The following is a 17,685-nucleotide window of genomic DNA, read 5'->3' on the forward strand; positions in this document are numbered from 1 at the left end:
CTGGGGCCAGGCTCTGCTGGGGGATGCCCAATGCCAGCACAAGGGGCAGTGGTGGGAGCTGAGGCAGAGGAAGTGCCATGGAACCTTGAGGCTTCCACCAGCTCCCTGGGCAACCTGTGCCAGGCTCTCACCACCCTCATGGGGAAGAACTTCTTCCTAACATCCAATCTCAGTCTCCCCATTTCTAGTTTTGTTCCATCCCCCCACTCCTATCCCTCCCTGACACCCTCAAAAGTCCCTCCCCAGCTTTAAAAACCCTGGAGGATTTTAAGCCCAGGCTGGATGAGGCTCTGGGCAGCCTGCTCTAGTGTGGGGTGTCCCTGCCCATGGCAGGGGGGTTGGAGCTGGATGATCCTTGAGGTCCCTTCCAACCCTAACAATTCTGTGATTCTTGGAGCCCCCTGCAGATCCTGGGAAGCCACAATTAGGTCTCCTTGGAGCCTTCTCCTCTCCAGCCTGCACAACCCCAACTCTCTCAGGCTGTCCCCATAGGAGAGCAGCTCCAGCCCTCTGCTCATCCTTGTGGCTCTTCTCTGGACAGAGGCTGAACCAGGCAAAGGCCAAGGGATCCCACCAAAGGCCCTGCATCATCACAGCCTAGCTGCTCTCAGCCAGAGGAGTTATTTTTACCCTGAGCAGTGCTCCTGAAGTCCTCTTTGTTTGTTTACAAGCTGAGAGTGCTGTCAGACAGCAAAACAAGCTGGCAGCAGGCCCTAAGAGGCACCCATCAGCAACAGAGCTGTGGCTGAGTGCTGGGCTGATATGGGTGCACAATTCTGCTGCCTTCTCAGAGTGAGAGGAACCTTCACATGCCCACAAATTCATTCTGGCTGGACCATACCTCCACCATTAGGCTCAGAGAATGGTCCAGGTCAGAAGGCACCTCCAAAGGTCATGCAGTCTGACCTCCCCCCAGTCAGCAGGGACCTCCTCCACCACATCAGGGTGCCCAGGGCCTCACCAAGCCTCACCTTGAATACCCCCAGAGATGGGGCCCCAGCCACCTCCCTGGGCAACCTGTGCCAGTGTTCCAGCACCCTCATAGCAAAGGAATTGTTCCTAACATCCAATCTAGTTCTGCTCTTCACAGAATCACCAAGGTTGGAAGAGACCCCAAAGATCATCAAGCCCAACCTGGCACCACAGACCTCATGACCTTCTCTAGTTTGAAGCCATTGTTCCTCGTCCTGTCACTCCCAGCCCTTGTCCAAAGTCCCTCCCCAGCTCTCCTGGAGCCCCTGCAGGTACTGGAAGGCTGCTCTGAGGTCTCCCTGGAGCCTTCTCTTCTCCAGGCTGAACAGCCCCAACTCTGCACCCAAGTTCATGCCTCAAAGGGTTCAAGAGGCAGCAGCAGCTTCTTCCTGCACCTGCTCCCCTGGAAGAGTTTCTGAGCAGGATGGTGTCAGCTCCAGATACCCAACAAGGTCAGAAAGCACAAAGCCAGGTGGCAGAGGTTCCACCTCCAGCACCATGCACCCTGTGCTTTTCACAACAAGAAGCTAAGAGAGAGCAGACTGACAGCCATGGAAGGGCTGCAGGAGATGGACTTAGGAAGGAGTTCTTCCCCATGAGGGTGGTGAGAGACTGGCACAGGTTGCCCAGGGAGCTGGTGGAAGCCTCCTGTTTCCATGGCACTTCCTCTGCCTCAGCTTCCACCACTGCCCCTTGTGCTGGCATTGGGCATCCCCCAGCAGAGCCTGGCCCCAGCCTCTGGGCACTCCCCCTGCACAGCTTTAGCAACAGCAAGGAGCTCACCCTCAGGCTCCTGCTCTCCAAGCTCCAGAGCCCTCAGCTCCCTCAGGCTCTCCTCCTCAGGGAGGTGGTGGAAGCCTCCTGCCTGGAGGTGTTTGCAGCCAGGCTGGACGTGGCTGTGAGCAACCTGCTGCAGTGTGAGGTGTCCCTGCTTGTGGCAGAGGGGTTGGAACTGGCTGAGCCTTGAGGTCCCTTCCCAGTTGTGTGATTCTATGACTCCAGAGATCTGTGACAGTGCTTGGGGAGGAGCAGAGGCTGTTCAGGGAATGGCAGACCCTGAATGTGCACTGAATCAGGAAGGACTGGCAGGGGCTTGTGAGCAACTGAACTCAGAGCTGCAGCAGAGGATAAAGCACTGTCTGGCTCAGCTGGGAGTTGGGTACATGGCTGTGTGAGCAGGAGACAGACAAACAAGCTGGCAACAAGCAGGGCAGTGATTTGAGACTTCAGTTTGGGCTTCCAGTGCCAACCTGGAGCTCCTCCACAAGCCTCTTCCATCAAGTTTCACATCTACCACTCACTGCAATAAAAACTGAGCAGGGAACCCTTTGCTGGCTGAAGAGGTTCAGCTGAGGAACCCTCACAGAGCCTCCTGTGTCAAAGAGAAAGAATCAGACTCCCAGGCAGGCTCCAGGGGAAGATGCACTGCTGGTGGGATCTGTGCCCTGAAGTGCCTGCAGCACAAGGGGTGCTGATGGCAGCAAGGCAAGAGGCCACACAGGCTGGTTCCTGTCTCTGAGTCATTACAGCCACAGAGTTTTCCACTCAAATGAAATACACCTTGGGGATGTGCAGAGAGAAGCAAGAGGCCATGGGAAGGCTTCTCCTGAGCACTGCTGTACCCCTGCTGCCCTAATGCAGCATCAGTCCACCTGTAACCACCAGCAGCTACCTGCCCACACCTCTCTGAGGAGATGAGCAGCATTTCTGCCTCTGACCAAGTAACACCCAGCTCCCCTTCCCCACACCAGCCTCTAGCACCTCTCTCCAGCCCCCAGCTCCCTTCCCCACACCAGCCCCCAGTTCCCCTTCCCCACACCAGCCCCCAGCTCCCCTTCCCCACAACAGCCTCTAGCACCTCTCTCCAGCCCCCAGCTCCCTTCCCCACACCAGCCCCCAGTTCCCCTTCCCCACACCAGCCCCCAGCTCCCCTTCCCCACACCAGCCCCCAGCACCTCTCTCCACCCCCCAGCTCCCTTCCCCACACCAGCCCCCAGCTCCCCTTCCCCACACCAGCCCCCAGCTCCCCTTCCCCACACCAGCACCCAGCACTTCTCTCCAGCCCCCAGCTCCCTTCCCCACACCAGCACCCAGCACTTCTCTCCAGCCCCCAGCTCCCTTCCCCACACCAGCCCCCAGCTCCCCTTCCCCACACCAGCCCCCAGCTCCCCTTCCCCACACCAGCCCCCAGCACCTCTCTCCAGCCCCCAGCTCCCCTTCCCCACACCAGCCCCCAGCACCTCTCTCCAGCCCCCAGCTCCCTTCCCCACACCAGCCCCCAGCTCCTCTCTCCACCCCCAGCTCTCCTTACCCACAGCACTCAGGGCATGCTTGAGCTCCAGGGTGAAGGCTGTCAGTGGCACCTCCTCAGACACTGGCATGATGGCCACTGTGGAGAGGTTGCTGGCAGGATTTCCAGCATCCCACTTGCTGCTGGAGCTGTGCAGGCCCAGAGGATGACCTGTTGGGAAAGAGCCACTTGTGTCACCAGCTGGCTCCAAAGTCCAGCGCCATTGGTTTGTCTTCAACTGTCAGGCAGCAAGGACAGTGTCACTGATCAAACCAAGAGCAAGGCAACATCCTCCAGAGCACAGCAAAGGGAAGAGTTCCCACATGTTTCATTCTTAAGAGGTTGGAAGGCCTTAGAGCAGCCCTCCAGCAGAGTAGAACAGAACAGAACAGACTAGAGCAGAAGAGGTTGGAAAAGACCTTGGAGATCATCCAGTCCAACCTCTCACCCAGCACCATCTGATCAACTCAACCATGGCACCAAGGGCCTCAGCCAGGCTCCTCCTAAACACCTCCAGGGATGGGGACTCCACCACCTCCCTGGGCAGCACATCCCCATGGCCAATCTCTCTTGCTGGGAAGAATTTCTTCCTAACATCCAACCTAAACCTCCCCTGGCACAGCTTGAGACTGTGTCCTCTTGTTCTGGTGCTGCTTGCCTGGGAGAAGAGCCCAACCCCCACCTGTCTACAACCTCCCTGCAGGGAGTTGGAGAGAGCAAGAAGGTCTCCCCTGAGCCTCCTCTTCTGCAGGCTAAGCAACCCCAGCTCCCTCAGCCTCTCCTCCCAGGGCTGTGCTCCAGACCCCTCCCCAGCTTTGTTGCCCTTCTCTGGACACCTTCAAGTCTCTCAATGTCCTTCTTGAACCAGTGCTGAGCACAGGGCACAAGGACTTCCCTGCTCCTGCTGGCCACACTGTTCCTGCTGCAGGCCAGGATGCCCTTGGCCTTCTTGCCCACCTGGGCACACTGCTGGCTCATGTTTAGGCAGCTGTCAATCAGCACCCCCAGGTCCCTCTCTGCCTGGCTGCTCTCAGCCACTCTGCCCCCAGCCTGTAGCTCTGCCTGGGGTTGCTGTGGCCAAAGTGCAGCCCCTGGCACTTGGACTTGTTGAATGCCATCCTGTTGGCCTCTGCCCATCTGTCCAGCCTGGCAAGGTCCCTCTGCAGAGCCCTTCTGCCCTCTAAGTGACCAACATCTGCTCCCAGCTTGGTGCCATCTGCACATTTGCTGATGACTGACTCAATCCCCTCATCTACCCCAAGGTCATCTACTCCAAGCCCCCTGGGCAGGGATGGATCTCAGCTCGGTGTGGTTGCCCAAGGCCTCATCCAACCTGGCCTTGAGCACCTCCAGGGAGGGGACATCCACAGCCTCTCTGGAAGCAAGATGTCTTCATCCTGTTTCCTAGACAGCTCAGAAGAGGAGAAAATGAGGGAGTGTGCTGCTCCTCAAGCTGTTCCTTCATTCTGATGCCATTTCTTTTCCCAGCCAGCCCTAGCTTTGCAGCTGACACCCAGCTCCAGGTACTCAGTGGCACCTCAGTCAGGATTTAACATCCTGGTTCTCTCCTTTCACCCAGCAAAAGCATTTTGGATTCCTGAGATGGACATATGGAGGTAACCTGACATGAAAACTCCTTCCCAGTGTGGATGTAAGACTGACAGCACACTGCAGGACACAAAGGAACTCATTTCCAGCCCCTAAAATAGCTCTGCACAGAACATTCAATTTCCCTCCCCCCCACCAACTCTTTTCAGTGATCTTCAAGATGATATTTGGAGGTTCAAACAGTTGCACATCACTGCTCAACCCTTTCATCTCCACCAGTCCTTCCCTCCTCAGAACTTCAATGGTGATTCTCTGACTGAGCTCCAGATACTGTCACTGATTTCCTCCCAGATCCATGCTGTCCCATTTCCCTGGCAGTGCAGGCTCTGCCTGAGGGCACAAAGGCTTTTCAGCTGGCACAGAGCCTCAAGGGCCATCATCCCCAGGGGGAATTGGCAGCCAGGGGCTGGGCATGGGGAAGGCAACACTGCTGGGAAACCAGATTGACCTGGAGGACTCACAGGATCCCAGCATGGGGAGGCCAGAAGGGACCTCTGCTGACCATCCAGCCCAAGCCCCTGCTCCAGCAGGGCACCCACAGCAGCTTGCCCAGGGGCACAGTGCCCAGGGGGGGTTGGAAGCTCTCCACACAAGGAGACTCCACAACCTCTCTGGGCAGCCTGCTCCAGGCCTCCAGCAGCCTCACACCACAGAAGTTTCTCCTCCTGTTCAGATGCAACCTCCTGGGTTCCAGTTTGTGTCCAGTGCCCCTTGGCCTGTCCCTGGGCACCACTGAGCAGAGTCTGGCCTCAGCCTCTTGCCCCCAGCCTTTAGCTCTTGCTGAGCATTGAGTTTTGGACTCTGAGTTGCCAGCCCTCAGGGGGTGCAGTGTGCCACCCAGCCCCCAACACTGCCCCCAGCACAGAGGAGCCCCTGCTGCCCTGGGCACTGCTTTCCCAGCAGCAGGCACAACTCCTACCCCCTCTCCCACACAGACCCCAGCACCCCCAGCACGGGGCCAGGGGAGCACAGAGCACTCCCCAGGCACCTGCAGATGCCAAACCCTGATTCCCAGGGGGGCACCCAGGGCCACACAGCCCTCCCAGCCCCCTGGCAAGTGTCTGCTGTGCTCAGCCCTGCATTTGCCAGGCTGCTCCAGCACCACTCCCCAGCCCCACAGACAGACTGCAGCCTCAGGAGCTGGCACTGCCTATTGCTGGGGACCACAGAGAAGAGCCTGGCCCCATCCCCTTGACCACCCCCCACTGTCACACTGACTCCCCAAGACTGCTCCAAAACACAAGAGCTGGCAACCTCATGGGACCATAGAATGCACTGGGTGGGAAGGAACCTTCAAAGGTCAGCCAGTCCAACCCCCCAGCAACAAGCAGGGACTTCTCTGAGCTCACCTTCAGTCCCTGGGGAACTTTGCACAGACAGCAATGAAAGCAAATTAAACCCCCCCCAAGCAACCCAACCCAAACCAACACAACCCCCAGGAAGCCCACAGCCCCCTCAGCACTGCCCCTGTGCTCAGCACTGCTCAGGCCACACTTGGAGTCCTGTGTCCAGTTCTGGGCTCCTCAGTTCAAGAAGGACATTGAGAGACTTGAAGGTGTCCAGAGAAGGGCAACAAAGCTGGGGAGGGGTCTGGGGCACAGCACTGCCAAAGTAGGACCATAGCATCCAACTCAGGTCACACAGAAACACATCCAGATGGGGCTGGAAAAGTCTCCAGAGGAGACTCCAGAGCAGGCTCTCTGGGGAGCCTGCTCCAGGGCTCTGTGAATTGAAGGTGTCCAGAGAAGGGCAACAAAGCTGGGGAGGGGTCTGGAGCACAGCCCTGGGAGGAGAGGCTGAGGGAGCTGGGGTTGCTTAGCCTGCAGAAGAGGAGGCTCAGGGGAGACCTTCTTGCTCTCTGCAACTCCCTGCAGGGAGGCTGTAGCCAGGTGGGGGTTGGTCTCCTCTCCCAGACAAGCAGCACCAGAACAAGAGGACACAGTCTCAAGCTGTGGCAGGGGAGGTTTAGGCTGGAGGTGAGGAGAAAGTTCTTCCCAGAGAGAGTAATTGGCCATGGGAATGTGCTGCCCAGGGAGGTGGTGGAGTCCCCATCCCTGGAGGTGTTTAGGCAGAGCCTGGCTGAGGCACTTGGTGCCATGGTTGAGTTGATCAGATGGTGCTGGGTGAGAGGTTGGACTGGATGATCTTTGAGGTCTTTCCCAACCTATTCTATTCCATTCCATTCCATTCCATTCCATTCCATTCCACTTCATTTTGTCTCTGCCACATACACAGAGCTCCAGACCCCAGCCAGGGCAGAGCCTTTCCCCTCAGCCAGCTCATCAGGACAATGCAAATCTGGACACATGAAGTCAGTCTGCAGGCAGATGCCACCCAGCAGGGCTACCTGAGCCAAGCCAACCTCAGCTGCTATTTCCAGGGCTCCCTTGGAGCCCTTCCCTTGCAAGGCATTCCAAGGAAACTTCCCTGCACATCTGTGGCCTCTCAGTTGCAAAGTGTTCTATTCCCACACTCAATTAACCATGATCCATCTGAAAATAAACCCAAAATAAACCACCAACCCACACCACATTTGTGCACACACAGCTTGACTGCTGAGGTCAGTTCTGGGCACCACAGCACAAGAAAGACTTTGAGGTCCTGCAGGGTGTCCAGAGAAGAGCAATGAGGCTGGGAAGGGGTTTGGAGGGCAGGTCATACAAGGAGGAGATGAGGGAGCTGGGGTGGTTTAGTTTGGAGAAGAAGAGGCTGAGGAGAGACCTCATTGATCTCTACAGCTCCCTGGAAGGAGGTTGGGGTGAGGCTGGTGTTGGCCTCTCTCCCAAGTAACAAGTGCCCAGGGGGCCAAGAAGGCCAAGGGCATCCTGGCCTGCATCAGGAGCAGTGTGGCCAGCAGGAGCAGGGAAGTCCTTGTGCCCTGTGCTCAGCACTGCTTAGGCCACACCTTGAGTCCTGTGCCCAGTTCTGGGCTCCTCAGCTCAAGAAGGACATTGAGAGACTTGAAGGTGTCCAGAGAAGGGCAACAAAGCTGGGGAGGGGTCTGGAGCACAGCCCTGGGAGGAGAGGCTGAGGGAGCCTGGAGAAGAGGAGGCTCAGGGGAGACCTTCTTGCTCTCTCCAACTCCCTGCAGGGAGGTTGTAGCCAGCTGGGGGTTGGTCTCTTCTCCCAGGCAACCAGCACCAGAACAAGAGGACACAGTCTCAAGCTGTGCCAGGGGAGGTTTAGGCTGGAGGTGAGGAGAAAATTCTCCCCAGCAAGTGAGTTTGGCCACTGGGATGTGCTGCCCAGGGAGGTGGTGGAGTCCCCATCCCTGGAGGTGTTCAAGAGGGGATTGGATGTGGCACTTGGAGCCTGGGGTTAGTTGTCAGGAGGTGTTGGGTGAGAGGTTGGACTTGGTGATCTCTGAGGTCTTTTCCAACCTGGTTGATTCTGTGGAATGAGTTAGAGATGAGGAGAAAGCTCTTCCCAGAGAGAGCTGTTGGCCATGGGGATGTGCTGCCCAGGGAGGTGGTGGAGTCCCCATCCCTGGAGGTGTTCCAGAAACCTGTGGCCCTGGCACTTCAGGATACAGTTGAGTGCTCATGGTAGTTGTGTTAGGGCTGCACTCTATGTTCTTAAAGGTCTTTTCCAACCTTAATGATTCTATGATTTAAGTCCAAGTTGTTTGAGGCCCTGAGCAGCCAAGTCTAGCTGAGAGCTGTTCCTGCCCATGGCAGGGAGGCTGGAGCAGAGGATCTGCAAGGCCCCTTCCAACCTGAGCCATTCTGTGAGTCACCACCCCCTCCTGCCAGCAGCTCACCTGTCTGCCCACAAAGGCTCTTTCCAGGCACAGGCTTTCTGGTTCCTGATTTAGCAAGGCAAAGCTGGCTCCAGGGAGGGGAATCCAGCTCCAGGGAGGGGAATAAAGCCCCAAGGAAGGAAATCTGGCTCCAGGGAGCAAAATCCAGCTCCAGAGAGGGGAATCAAGCCCCAAGGAAGGAAATCTGGCTCCAGGGAGGGGAATCAAGCCCCAAGGAAGGAAACCCAGCTCCAGGGAGAGGAAGCCAGCCCCAAGGAAGGAAATCCAAGCCCCAAGGAAGGAAATCCAGGCTCCAGGGAGGGGAAGCCAGGCTCCAGGGAGGGGAAGCCAGCCCCAAGGAAATCCAGCTCCAAGGACACAGCAGCATCAATGGGAGGAGTCCAGGATGAGCCTTACCTCCCTGCTGAAGACTGCCCAGAATCTTCTCCCCCAGCAAATGAATCAGTCTGGTCACAACCTGGCAGTGGGAGAGACAGGAAAGGAAATCAGCATTCAGGCAGCATGCACCAAACTCAGTGCCCTGGGTTGGAGTCTTCCAAGCTCCTGGTATCTCAGGTTGAACCAAAGAGGGACTGGAGCTGAGAGCCAGGGCTGCTCTCCTGGCTGCAGGGTATGCTGGCAGAGCATTTGTCCTCATTTCTTTTACCTTGGGATCTCCTCACAGGCTCACAGGATGTCAGGGGTTGCAGGGGACTCAAAGAGATCATCAAGTCCAACCCCCCCACACCAGAGCAGGAGCACAGAACCCAGCACAGGTCACACAGGAACACATCCAGACAGGGCTGGAAAGGCTCCAGAGAAGGAGACTCCACAGCCTCTCTGGGCAGCCTGCTCCAGGGCTCTGGGAGCCTCACAGTGCAGAAGTTCCTCATGCTGAGCTGGAACCTCCTGGGCTGGAGTTTCTATCCATTGCCCCTTGTCCTATCATGGGGCACAAGTGAGCAGAGCCTGGCCCTGTCCCCTCCCTCCTGACCCCCAGCCCTCAGCTATTGATAGAGATTGATCAGATCCCCTCTCAGCCTTCTCCTCTCCAGACTGAACACCCCCGGGGCTCTCAGCCTCCCCTCACCAGGCAGTGCTGCAGTCCCTTCAGCATCCTTGTATAGAATAGAACAGAACAGAACAGAATAGAGCAGACCAGACCAGGTTGGAAGAGACCTTCAAGATCATCGAGTCCAACCTATCATCCAACACCACCCAACCAACTAACCCATGGCACCAAGCACCCTATCAAGTCTCCTCCTCAACACCTCCAGGGATGGGGACTCCACCACCTCCCTGGGCAGCCCATTCCCATGGCCAATCTCTCTCTCTCTCTGTAGAACTTCTTCCTAACCTCCAGCCTAAACCTCAGCCCTCCCTTGGACCCTCTCCAGCAGATCCCTGCCCCTCTTGAACTGGGGAGCCCAGAGCTGAACACAGTACTCAAGGTGAGGTCTCAACCTTATGTTACACTAAACTGGAAAGCCAAGAAAGCTCCCCAAAGGCCCTACCCAGGCAGGGTTTCAGCTGCTTTGAGAGCAGAAGGACAATCTCAGCATTTTGGGAAACACCAAATTGCCTTTTCAGTCTCCTTGTTCCTCCCTGCAGTGTGCTTGTACCCCAGTGGCCACTGCACATCTCCAGCTTCTGACTGAACAGCTCAAGTCTGTACTCAAACAGAGCCCCCAGATGCCCCCCAGGACCTGGCCACCTGAGCCCCAGGGAGAACACTGACAGGAACCAAATGAAGGCATCTTCAGTAGAAGTGATCACAGAACCACAGAATGGTTTGGGTTGGAAGGAGCCTTAAAGAGCATCCAGTTCCATGGGCAGGGACACTCCCCCCAGCCCAGCTTGCCCAAGGCCTCATCCAGCCTGGCCTGAAAGACCTCCAGGGAGGGGGCAGCCACAGCCTCCCTGGGCAGCCTGTGCCAGAGTCTCCCCAGCCTCACTGCAAAGAATTGCTAACTCATTCCACAGAATCAACCAGGTTGGAAAAGACCTCAGAGCTCATCCAGTCCAACCTCTCCCCCAGCACCATCTGATCAACTCAACCATGGCACCAAGGGCCTCAGACAGGCTCTGCCTAAACACCTCCAGGGATGGGGACTCCACCACCCCCCTGGGCAGCACATTCCCATGGCCAATCTCTCTTGCTGGGGAAAATTTTCTCCTCACCTCCAGCCTAAACCTCCCCTGGCACAGCTTGAGACTGTGTCCTCTTGTTCTGGGGCTGGGTGCCTGGGAGAAGAGACCAACCCCCACCTGGCTACAACCTCCCTGCAGGGAGTTGGAGAGAGCAAGAAGGTCTCCCCTGAGCCTCCTCTTCTCCAGGCTCCCTCAGCCTCTCCTCCCAGGGCTGTGCTCCAGACCCCTCCCCAGCTTTGTTGCCCTTCTCTGGACACCTTCCAGCAGCTCAACATCTTTCCTAACCTGAGGAGCCCAGACCTGGACACAGGACTCCAGGTGTGGCCTCAGCAGTGCTGAGCACAGGGCACAAGGACTTCCCTGCTCCTGCTGGCCACACTCTTCCTGATGCAGGCCAGGATGCCCTTGGCCTTCTTGTCCCCCTGGGCACACTGCTGGCTCATGTTCAGCTGCTGTCCACCAGCACCCCCAGGTCCCTCTCTGCCTGGCTGCTCTCAGCCACTCTGCCCCCAGCCTGTAGCACTGCCTGGGGTTGCTGTGGCCAAAGTGCAGCCCCTGGCACTTGGACTTGTTGAATGCCATCATGTCCAGCCTGTGAAGGTCTCCACTCTCAGTCTCCCCTCTCCCAGCTCAAAGCCATTGTTCCTCAGCCTGGCACTCCCAGCCTTTGGCCAAAGTCCCTCCCCAGCTCTCCTGGAGCCCTTCAGGTACTGGAAGGCTGCTCTGAGGTCTGCCTGGAGCCTTCTCTTCTCCAGGCTGCACAGCCCCAGCTCTCCCAGCCTGTCCCCCCAGGGAAGGCTCTCCCTCCCTCTGATCATCTCTGTGGCCTCCTCTGGACCCTCTCCAGCAGCTCCAGGCCCTTCCTGTGCTGGGGGCACCAGGACTGGAGGCAGTACAACCTGCATGTGCACACCAGGACTTTGCTGAAGCAGCTCTGGCAGGTGTCAGGAGCCTTTGACACCTCTGAAACCCCTCAAATGCTGGAATTGTAATTACTTACTAAACCCATCTCCTGTATTTATAACTTCCCCCTCCCCTCCTTGCCTTCCTGACAGCTGAGCTCCACCTAAGTTGAAAGCCTAATGCCCAAGGTTAATGACAGCCCTAAGTATAGAACCTACTGGTCTCATTTTCCAGTTGGCTGCTCCTATTGCCAGGAACCATCAGTTGTGGAGTTTGCCAGAGCAGATCTTACAGCCTTGGAACCTATAGCTATGGAAATATTATTTCCCTGGTGACTTTGTCAGCCAAGCACATTGCCAACCACAACAGGATGAGTCACTGCTGCAGCCATGGCAACCTGCAGCCATCCTCACTTTGGGATCAGAGCTAAGAGCTGGCCTGACATTGCCATGGGGTCTTACAGCACCAGCCCCAGCCTGTCCCCCAGAGCCAGGCAGTGGTTTCCTCGAGGAGGGACTTGTCCCAGCCCTCTGAGGGAGCAGTCAATGCAAACCAGACCTCTGCAGCCACAGCACCCCCAGGGAGCAACCCACAGCCACTGGAGTGCAGGGAGCCCCAAGCAGCCCCCACGAGTGGAGAGCATCTGGGGTGAACTCCCACCCACAGTGCCACAGGATGGCTTGGGGGGGGGGGAAGGGACCTCAGAGATCAGCTGCTCCAACCTCCCCACCAGGGGCAGGGACACCTCTCAGCTAGCCTCACCCAGCCTGACCTCCAGCACCCCCAGGGAGGGGGCAGCCACAAGCTCCCATTCCAAACCAGCATGGAAGCATCACCCCTCAGGTTTCCAGGCAGCTCTGCTCTAACCCCTCCAGGGACAGGGCATGAGAAGGAGCATCACTGCTCAGTGCAGCCCAAGAGGGTAGGACAAAGAAGCCAGGGGACCCAGGAGTGGACCAGGAGTTGCATGGAGGGGGCTGGCTTAGGGAGGAAGAGGAAGCAAGCAGAGATTAGCTAGGAGGTTTCAGTCAGAGACTGAAGTTAAACTGTGCTTCCCAGCATGCCCAGAGGAGAGGGAGGCAGGAGCAAGGCAGGTGCCTTGCAGCAGACATCTGGGCAGTGATTCAGCAGCCACTCATCATTCCCACCCAAGCTATTTAGCTGTGTGTTGTGGGAAAAGCTCTGGGAACTGGCAGCTGGGCATGGGGAAGGCAGGGACTGTGGCAACACTGCTGGGAAACCAGATTGACCTGGAGGAATCACAGCATCCCAGCATGGGGAGGCCAGAAGGGACCTCTGCAGACCATCCAGCCCAAGCCCCTGCTCCAGCAGGGCACCCACAGCAGCCTGCCCAGGGGCACAGTGGCCAGGGGGGGTTGGAAGCTCTCCACACAAGGAGACTCCACAACCTCTCTGGGCAGCCTGCTCCAGGCCTCCAGCAGCCTCACACCAGAGAAGTTTCTCCTCCTGTTCAGATGCAACCTCCTGGGTTCCAGTTTGTGCCCAGTGCCCCTTGGCCTGTCCCTGGGCACCACTGAGCAGAGTCTGGCCCCAGCCTCTTGCCCCCAGCCTTTAGCTCTTGCTGAGCATTGAGTTTTGGACTCTGAGTTGCCAGCCCTCAGGGGGTGCAGTGTGCCACCCAGCCCCCAACACTGCCCCCAGCACAGAGGAGCCCCTGCTGCCCTGGGCACTGCTTTCCCAGCAGCAGACACAACTCCTACCCCCTCTCCCACACAGACCCCAGCACCCCCAGCACGGGGCCAGGGGAGCACAGAGCACTCCCCAGGCACCTGCAGATGCCAAACCCTGATTCCCAGGGGGGCACCCAGGGCCACACAGCCCTCCCAGCCCCCTGGCAAGTGTCTGCTGTGCTCAGCCCTGCATTTGCCAGGCTGCTCCAGCACCACTCCCCAGCCCCACAGACAGACTGCAGTCTCAGGAGCTGGCACTGCCTTGGGCACTTTGGAGCCAAGGCTGGCAGGAAAATCTGCCCTGCAAAAAGGCAGCAAGCTGCAGCCCAGCCTCAGCCAGCAGCCTTCCAAATTAGCCCAGAGCCATTAAGTAACAGCAAAGTGAATGCTACTCTTTGAAGGCCTGTGCTAGGGCCAGGGCCCAGCTTGGGTCAGGTGTGAGGCAGTTTGGTTTCTCATCCCTCATGATGAGAAGCTGCACTAGCAGCAAGTGGATCCTGCTCAGCTAACCACAGTGAAGCACTAATGGGTCAGGCAGCTCTGCTGTGAGGCCAGGCCTGAGCAGAGCACTGCAAGTGCAGCTTAGACTTCTCCCTGGGACAAGGAGGGCACTTCTCTACCCACTGCTGCCATCTCAAGCTGTGAAATGACACAGAAGGATCTCCAGGCTTCACCAGCAACCTAAATATAGACCTCTGGGACCTCCCAGCACGAGTCTGGACTCTGGAGCCATGGAGTCTGCCTGGGTCATGATGACTGAGTCAACTTCCAAACCAATCCCCAGAGCAAACAAGAATCCACTCTCCTCAGCTCATGCAAAGGACTTCTCAGAGCAGGAGGGAGGAAGCCAACCTTACAGCTCAGAACTGTGCATGCCTCACTCCCCAAAGCTCCTGGGGACTCCAGGGGCATCTGTCCTCTTCTCCCAAAGCCCCCAGGCTCCTCCAGCTCCCACAGACACTACAGCAGTTCAGAACATCTGTCCCACAGCAGGACACTCAGATTTGCCAGGGGAACCCAAAGGTGCTCTTGTTCCTCCCCCCACCCACTCCCCTTCCCAGATGAGCTCAGCAGAGCACTCCTGTGCAGGGCAGAGCAGGCTGAGGAGTGTTGCTCCCTCTCACTTCCCTCTGCACCATCCCACCCCCCTGGCCCTACAGATATGTTGTCTTCCTGCATGCTCCTGCAGCAGCTCCCTGCCCAGTGAGACCTCAGCCAAGCTCTGCCAGCAGCCTCCAGTGGCCCCAGCTCCCTCAGACTGAACATGGAGCTCTGCCTCTGCCACAGCAAAGCCTCTGGGAAGCCATTAATTTCCCCTCTGCTTAACTAATGTTAAATTACTGCACAGACCTGCAGCCTCTGCATTGCAGGGCAGGGACTGAACTTCACCTTCCCAAGGGGACTGTATTGCCCTGCTTTCAGATGACTAATTCCAGCTCCAAAACAAATGTCCTTCAGCAAGGAGGCCAGGCAGGACCTCAGCTCTGCATCAGCTGCTGGGGATGGGGCAGACACCCACTGACTGCTTGGAGACAAACACACACCTCTCACTGACTGCTCCATCCACCCTGGGGATGGGGACACACACCTCACTGACTGCTCCATCCACCCTGGGGCTTGGGGACACACACCTCACTGACTGCTCCATCCACCCTGGGCCTTGGGGACACACACCTCACTGACTGCTCCATCCACCCTGGGGCTTGGGGACAAACACCTCACTGACTGCTCCATCCACCCTGGGGCTTGGGGACACACACCTCACTGACTGCTCCATCCACCCTGGGGACACACACCTCACTGACTGCTCCATCCACCCTGGGGCTTGGGGACACACACCTCACTGACTGCTCCATCCACCCTGGGGCTTGGGGACAAACACCTCACTGACTGCTCCATCCACCCTGGGGCTTGGGGACACACACCTCACTGACTGCTCCATCCACCCTGGGGCTTGGGGACACACACCTCACTGACTGCTCCATCCACCCTGGGGATGGGGACAAACACCTCACTGACTGCTCCATCCACCCTGGGGATGGGGACACACACCTCACTGACTGCTCCATCCACCCTGGGGATGGGGACACACACCTCACTGACTGCTCCATCCACCCTGGGCCTTGGGGACACACACCTCACTGACTGCTCCATCCACCCTGGGGCTTGGGGACAAACACCTCACCGACTGCTCCATCCACCCTGGGGATGGGGACACACACCTCACTGACTGCTCCATCCACCCTGGGGCTTGGGGACAAACACCTCACCGACTGCTCCATCCACCCTGGGGATGGGGACAAACACCTCACTGACTGCTCCATCCACCCTGGGGATGGGGACAAACACCTCACTGACTGCTCCATCCACCTTGGGGACAAACACCTCACTGACTGCTCCATCCACCCTGGGGCTTGGGGACACACACCTCACTGACTGCTCCATCCACCCTGGGCCTTGGGGACACACACCTCACTGACTGCTCCATCCACCCTGGGGCTTGGGGACAAACACCTCACTGACTGCTCCATCCACCCTGGGGCTTGGGGACAAACACCTCACTGACTGCTCCATCCACCCTGGGGATGGGGACACACACCTCACTGACTGCTCCATCCACCCTGGGGCTTGGGGACACACACCTCACTGACTGCTCCATCCACCCTGGGGCTTGGGGACAAACACCTCACTGACTGCTCCATCCACCCTGGGGCTTGGGGACAAACACCTCACTGACTGCTCCATCCACCCTGGGGATGGGGACACACACCTCACTGACTGCTCCATCCACCCTGGGGATGGGGACAAACACCTCACTGACTGCTCCATCCACCTTGGGGACAAACACCTCACTGACTGCTCCATCCACCCTGGGGCTTGGGGACAAACACCTCACTGACTGCTCCATCCACCCTGGGGATGGGGACAAACACCTCACTGACTGCTCCATCCACCTTGGGGACAAACACCTCACTGACTGCTCCATCCACCCTGGGGCTTAGGGACAAACACCTCACTGACTGCTCCATCCACCCTGGGGCTTGGGGACACACACCTCACTGACTGCTCCATCCACCCTGGGGCTTGGGGACAAACACCTCACTGACTGCTCCATCCACCCTGGGGCTTGGGGACAAACACCTCACTGACTGCTCCATCCACCCTGGGCCTTGGGGACAAACACCTCACTGACTGCTCCATCCACCCTGGGCCTTGGGGACACACACCTCACTGACTGCTCCATCCACCTTGGGGACAAACACCTCACTGACTGCTCCATCCACCCTGGGGCTTGGGGACAAACACCTCACTGACTGCTCCATCCACCCTGGGGACAAACACCTCACTGACTGCTCCATCCACCCTGGGGCTTGGGGACAAACACCTCACTGACTGCTCCATCCACCCTGGGGCTTGGGGACACACACCTCACTGACTGCTCCATCCACCCTGGGGCTTGGGGACACACACCTCACTGACTGCTCCATCCACCCTGGGGATGGGGACAAACACCTCACTGACTGCTCCATCCACCCTGGGGCTTGGGGACAAACACCTCACTGACTGCTCCATCCACCCTGGGGCTTGGGGACAAACACCTCACTGACTGCTCCATCCACCCTGGGGCTTGGGGACAAACACCTCACTGCTCCATCCACCCTGGGGATGGGGACAAACACCTCACTGGCTGCTCCATCCACCCTGGGGACAAACACCTCACTGACTGCTCCATCCACCCTGGGCCTTGGGGACAAACACCTCACTGACTGCTCCATCCACCCTGGGGCTTGGGGACAAACACCTCACTGACTGCTCCATCCATCCTGGGGCTTGGGGACAAAAACCTCACTGACCGCTCCATCCACCTTGGGGACAAACACCTCACTGACTGCTCCATCCACCCTGGGGCTTGGGGACAAAAACCTCACTGACTGCTCCATCCACCTTGGGGACAAACACCTCACTGAATGCTCCATCCACCTTGGGGATGGGGACAAACACCTCACTGACTGCTCCATCCACCCTGGGGCTTGGGGACAAACACCTCACTGACTGCTCCATCCACCCTGGGGATGGGGACAAACACCTCACTGACTGCTCCATCCACCCTGGGGATGGGGACACACACCTCACTGACTGCTCCATCCACCCTGGGGCTTGGGGACAAACACCTCACTGACTGCTCCATCCACCCTGGGGCTTGGGGACAAACACCTCACTGACTGCTCCATCCACCCTGGGGATGGGGACAAACACCTCACTGACTGCTCCATCCACCTTGGGGACAAACACCTCACTGACTGCTCCATCCACCTTGGGGACAAACACCT

At 58.0% G+C, this 17,685-nt stretch overlaps 1 protein-coding gene across 1 annotated transcript in view; it reads right to left on the reverse strand.

Moving 5' to 3' along the window:
- PNPLA7 (patatin like phospholipase domain containing 7) overlaps positions 1–17,685 on the reverse strand; it is a 205,163-nt gene that overhangs the window by 93,019 nt on the left and 94,459 nt on the right. Inside the window, exons 20-21 of the mRNA XM_054174554.1 lie at positions 9,027–9,087; positions 3,284–3,433 (exon numbers count right to left, since the gene is read on the reverse strand). Of these exons, the coding sequence (XP_054030529.1) occupies positions 3,284–3,433; positions 9,027–9,087 (211 nt within the window). The remainder of the gene's footprint in view (positions 1–3,283; positions 3,434–9,026; positions 9,088–17,685) is intronic.

The sequence above is a fragment of the Dryobates pubescens genome, chromosome 29 (genome assembly GCF_014839835.1).
Source record: "Dryobates pubescens isolate bDryPub1 chromosome 29, bDryPub1.pri, whole genome shotgun sequence".
Classification (NCBI taxonomy): Eukaryota; Metazoa; Chordata; class Aves; order Piciformes; family Picidae; genus Dryobates; species Dryobates pubescens.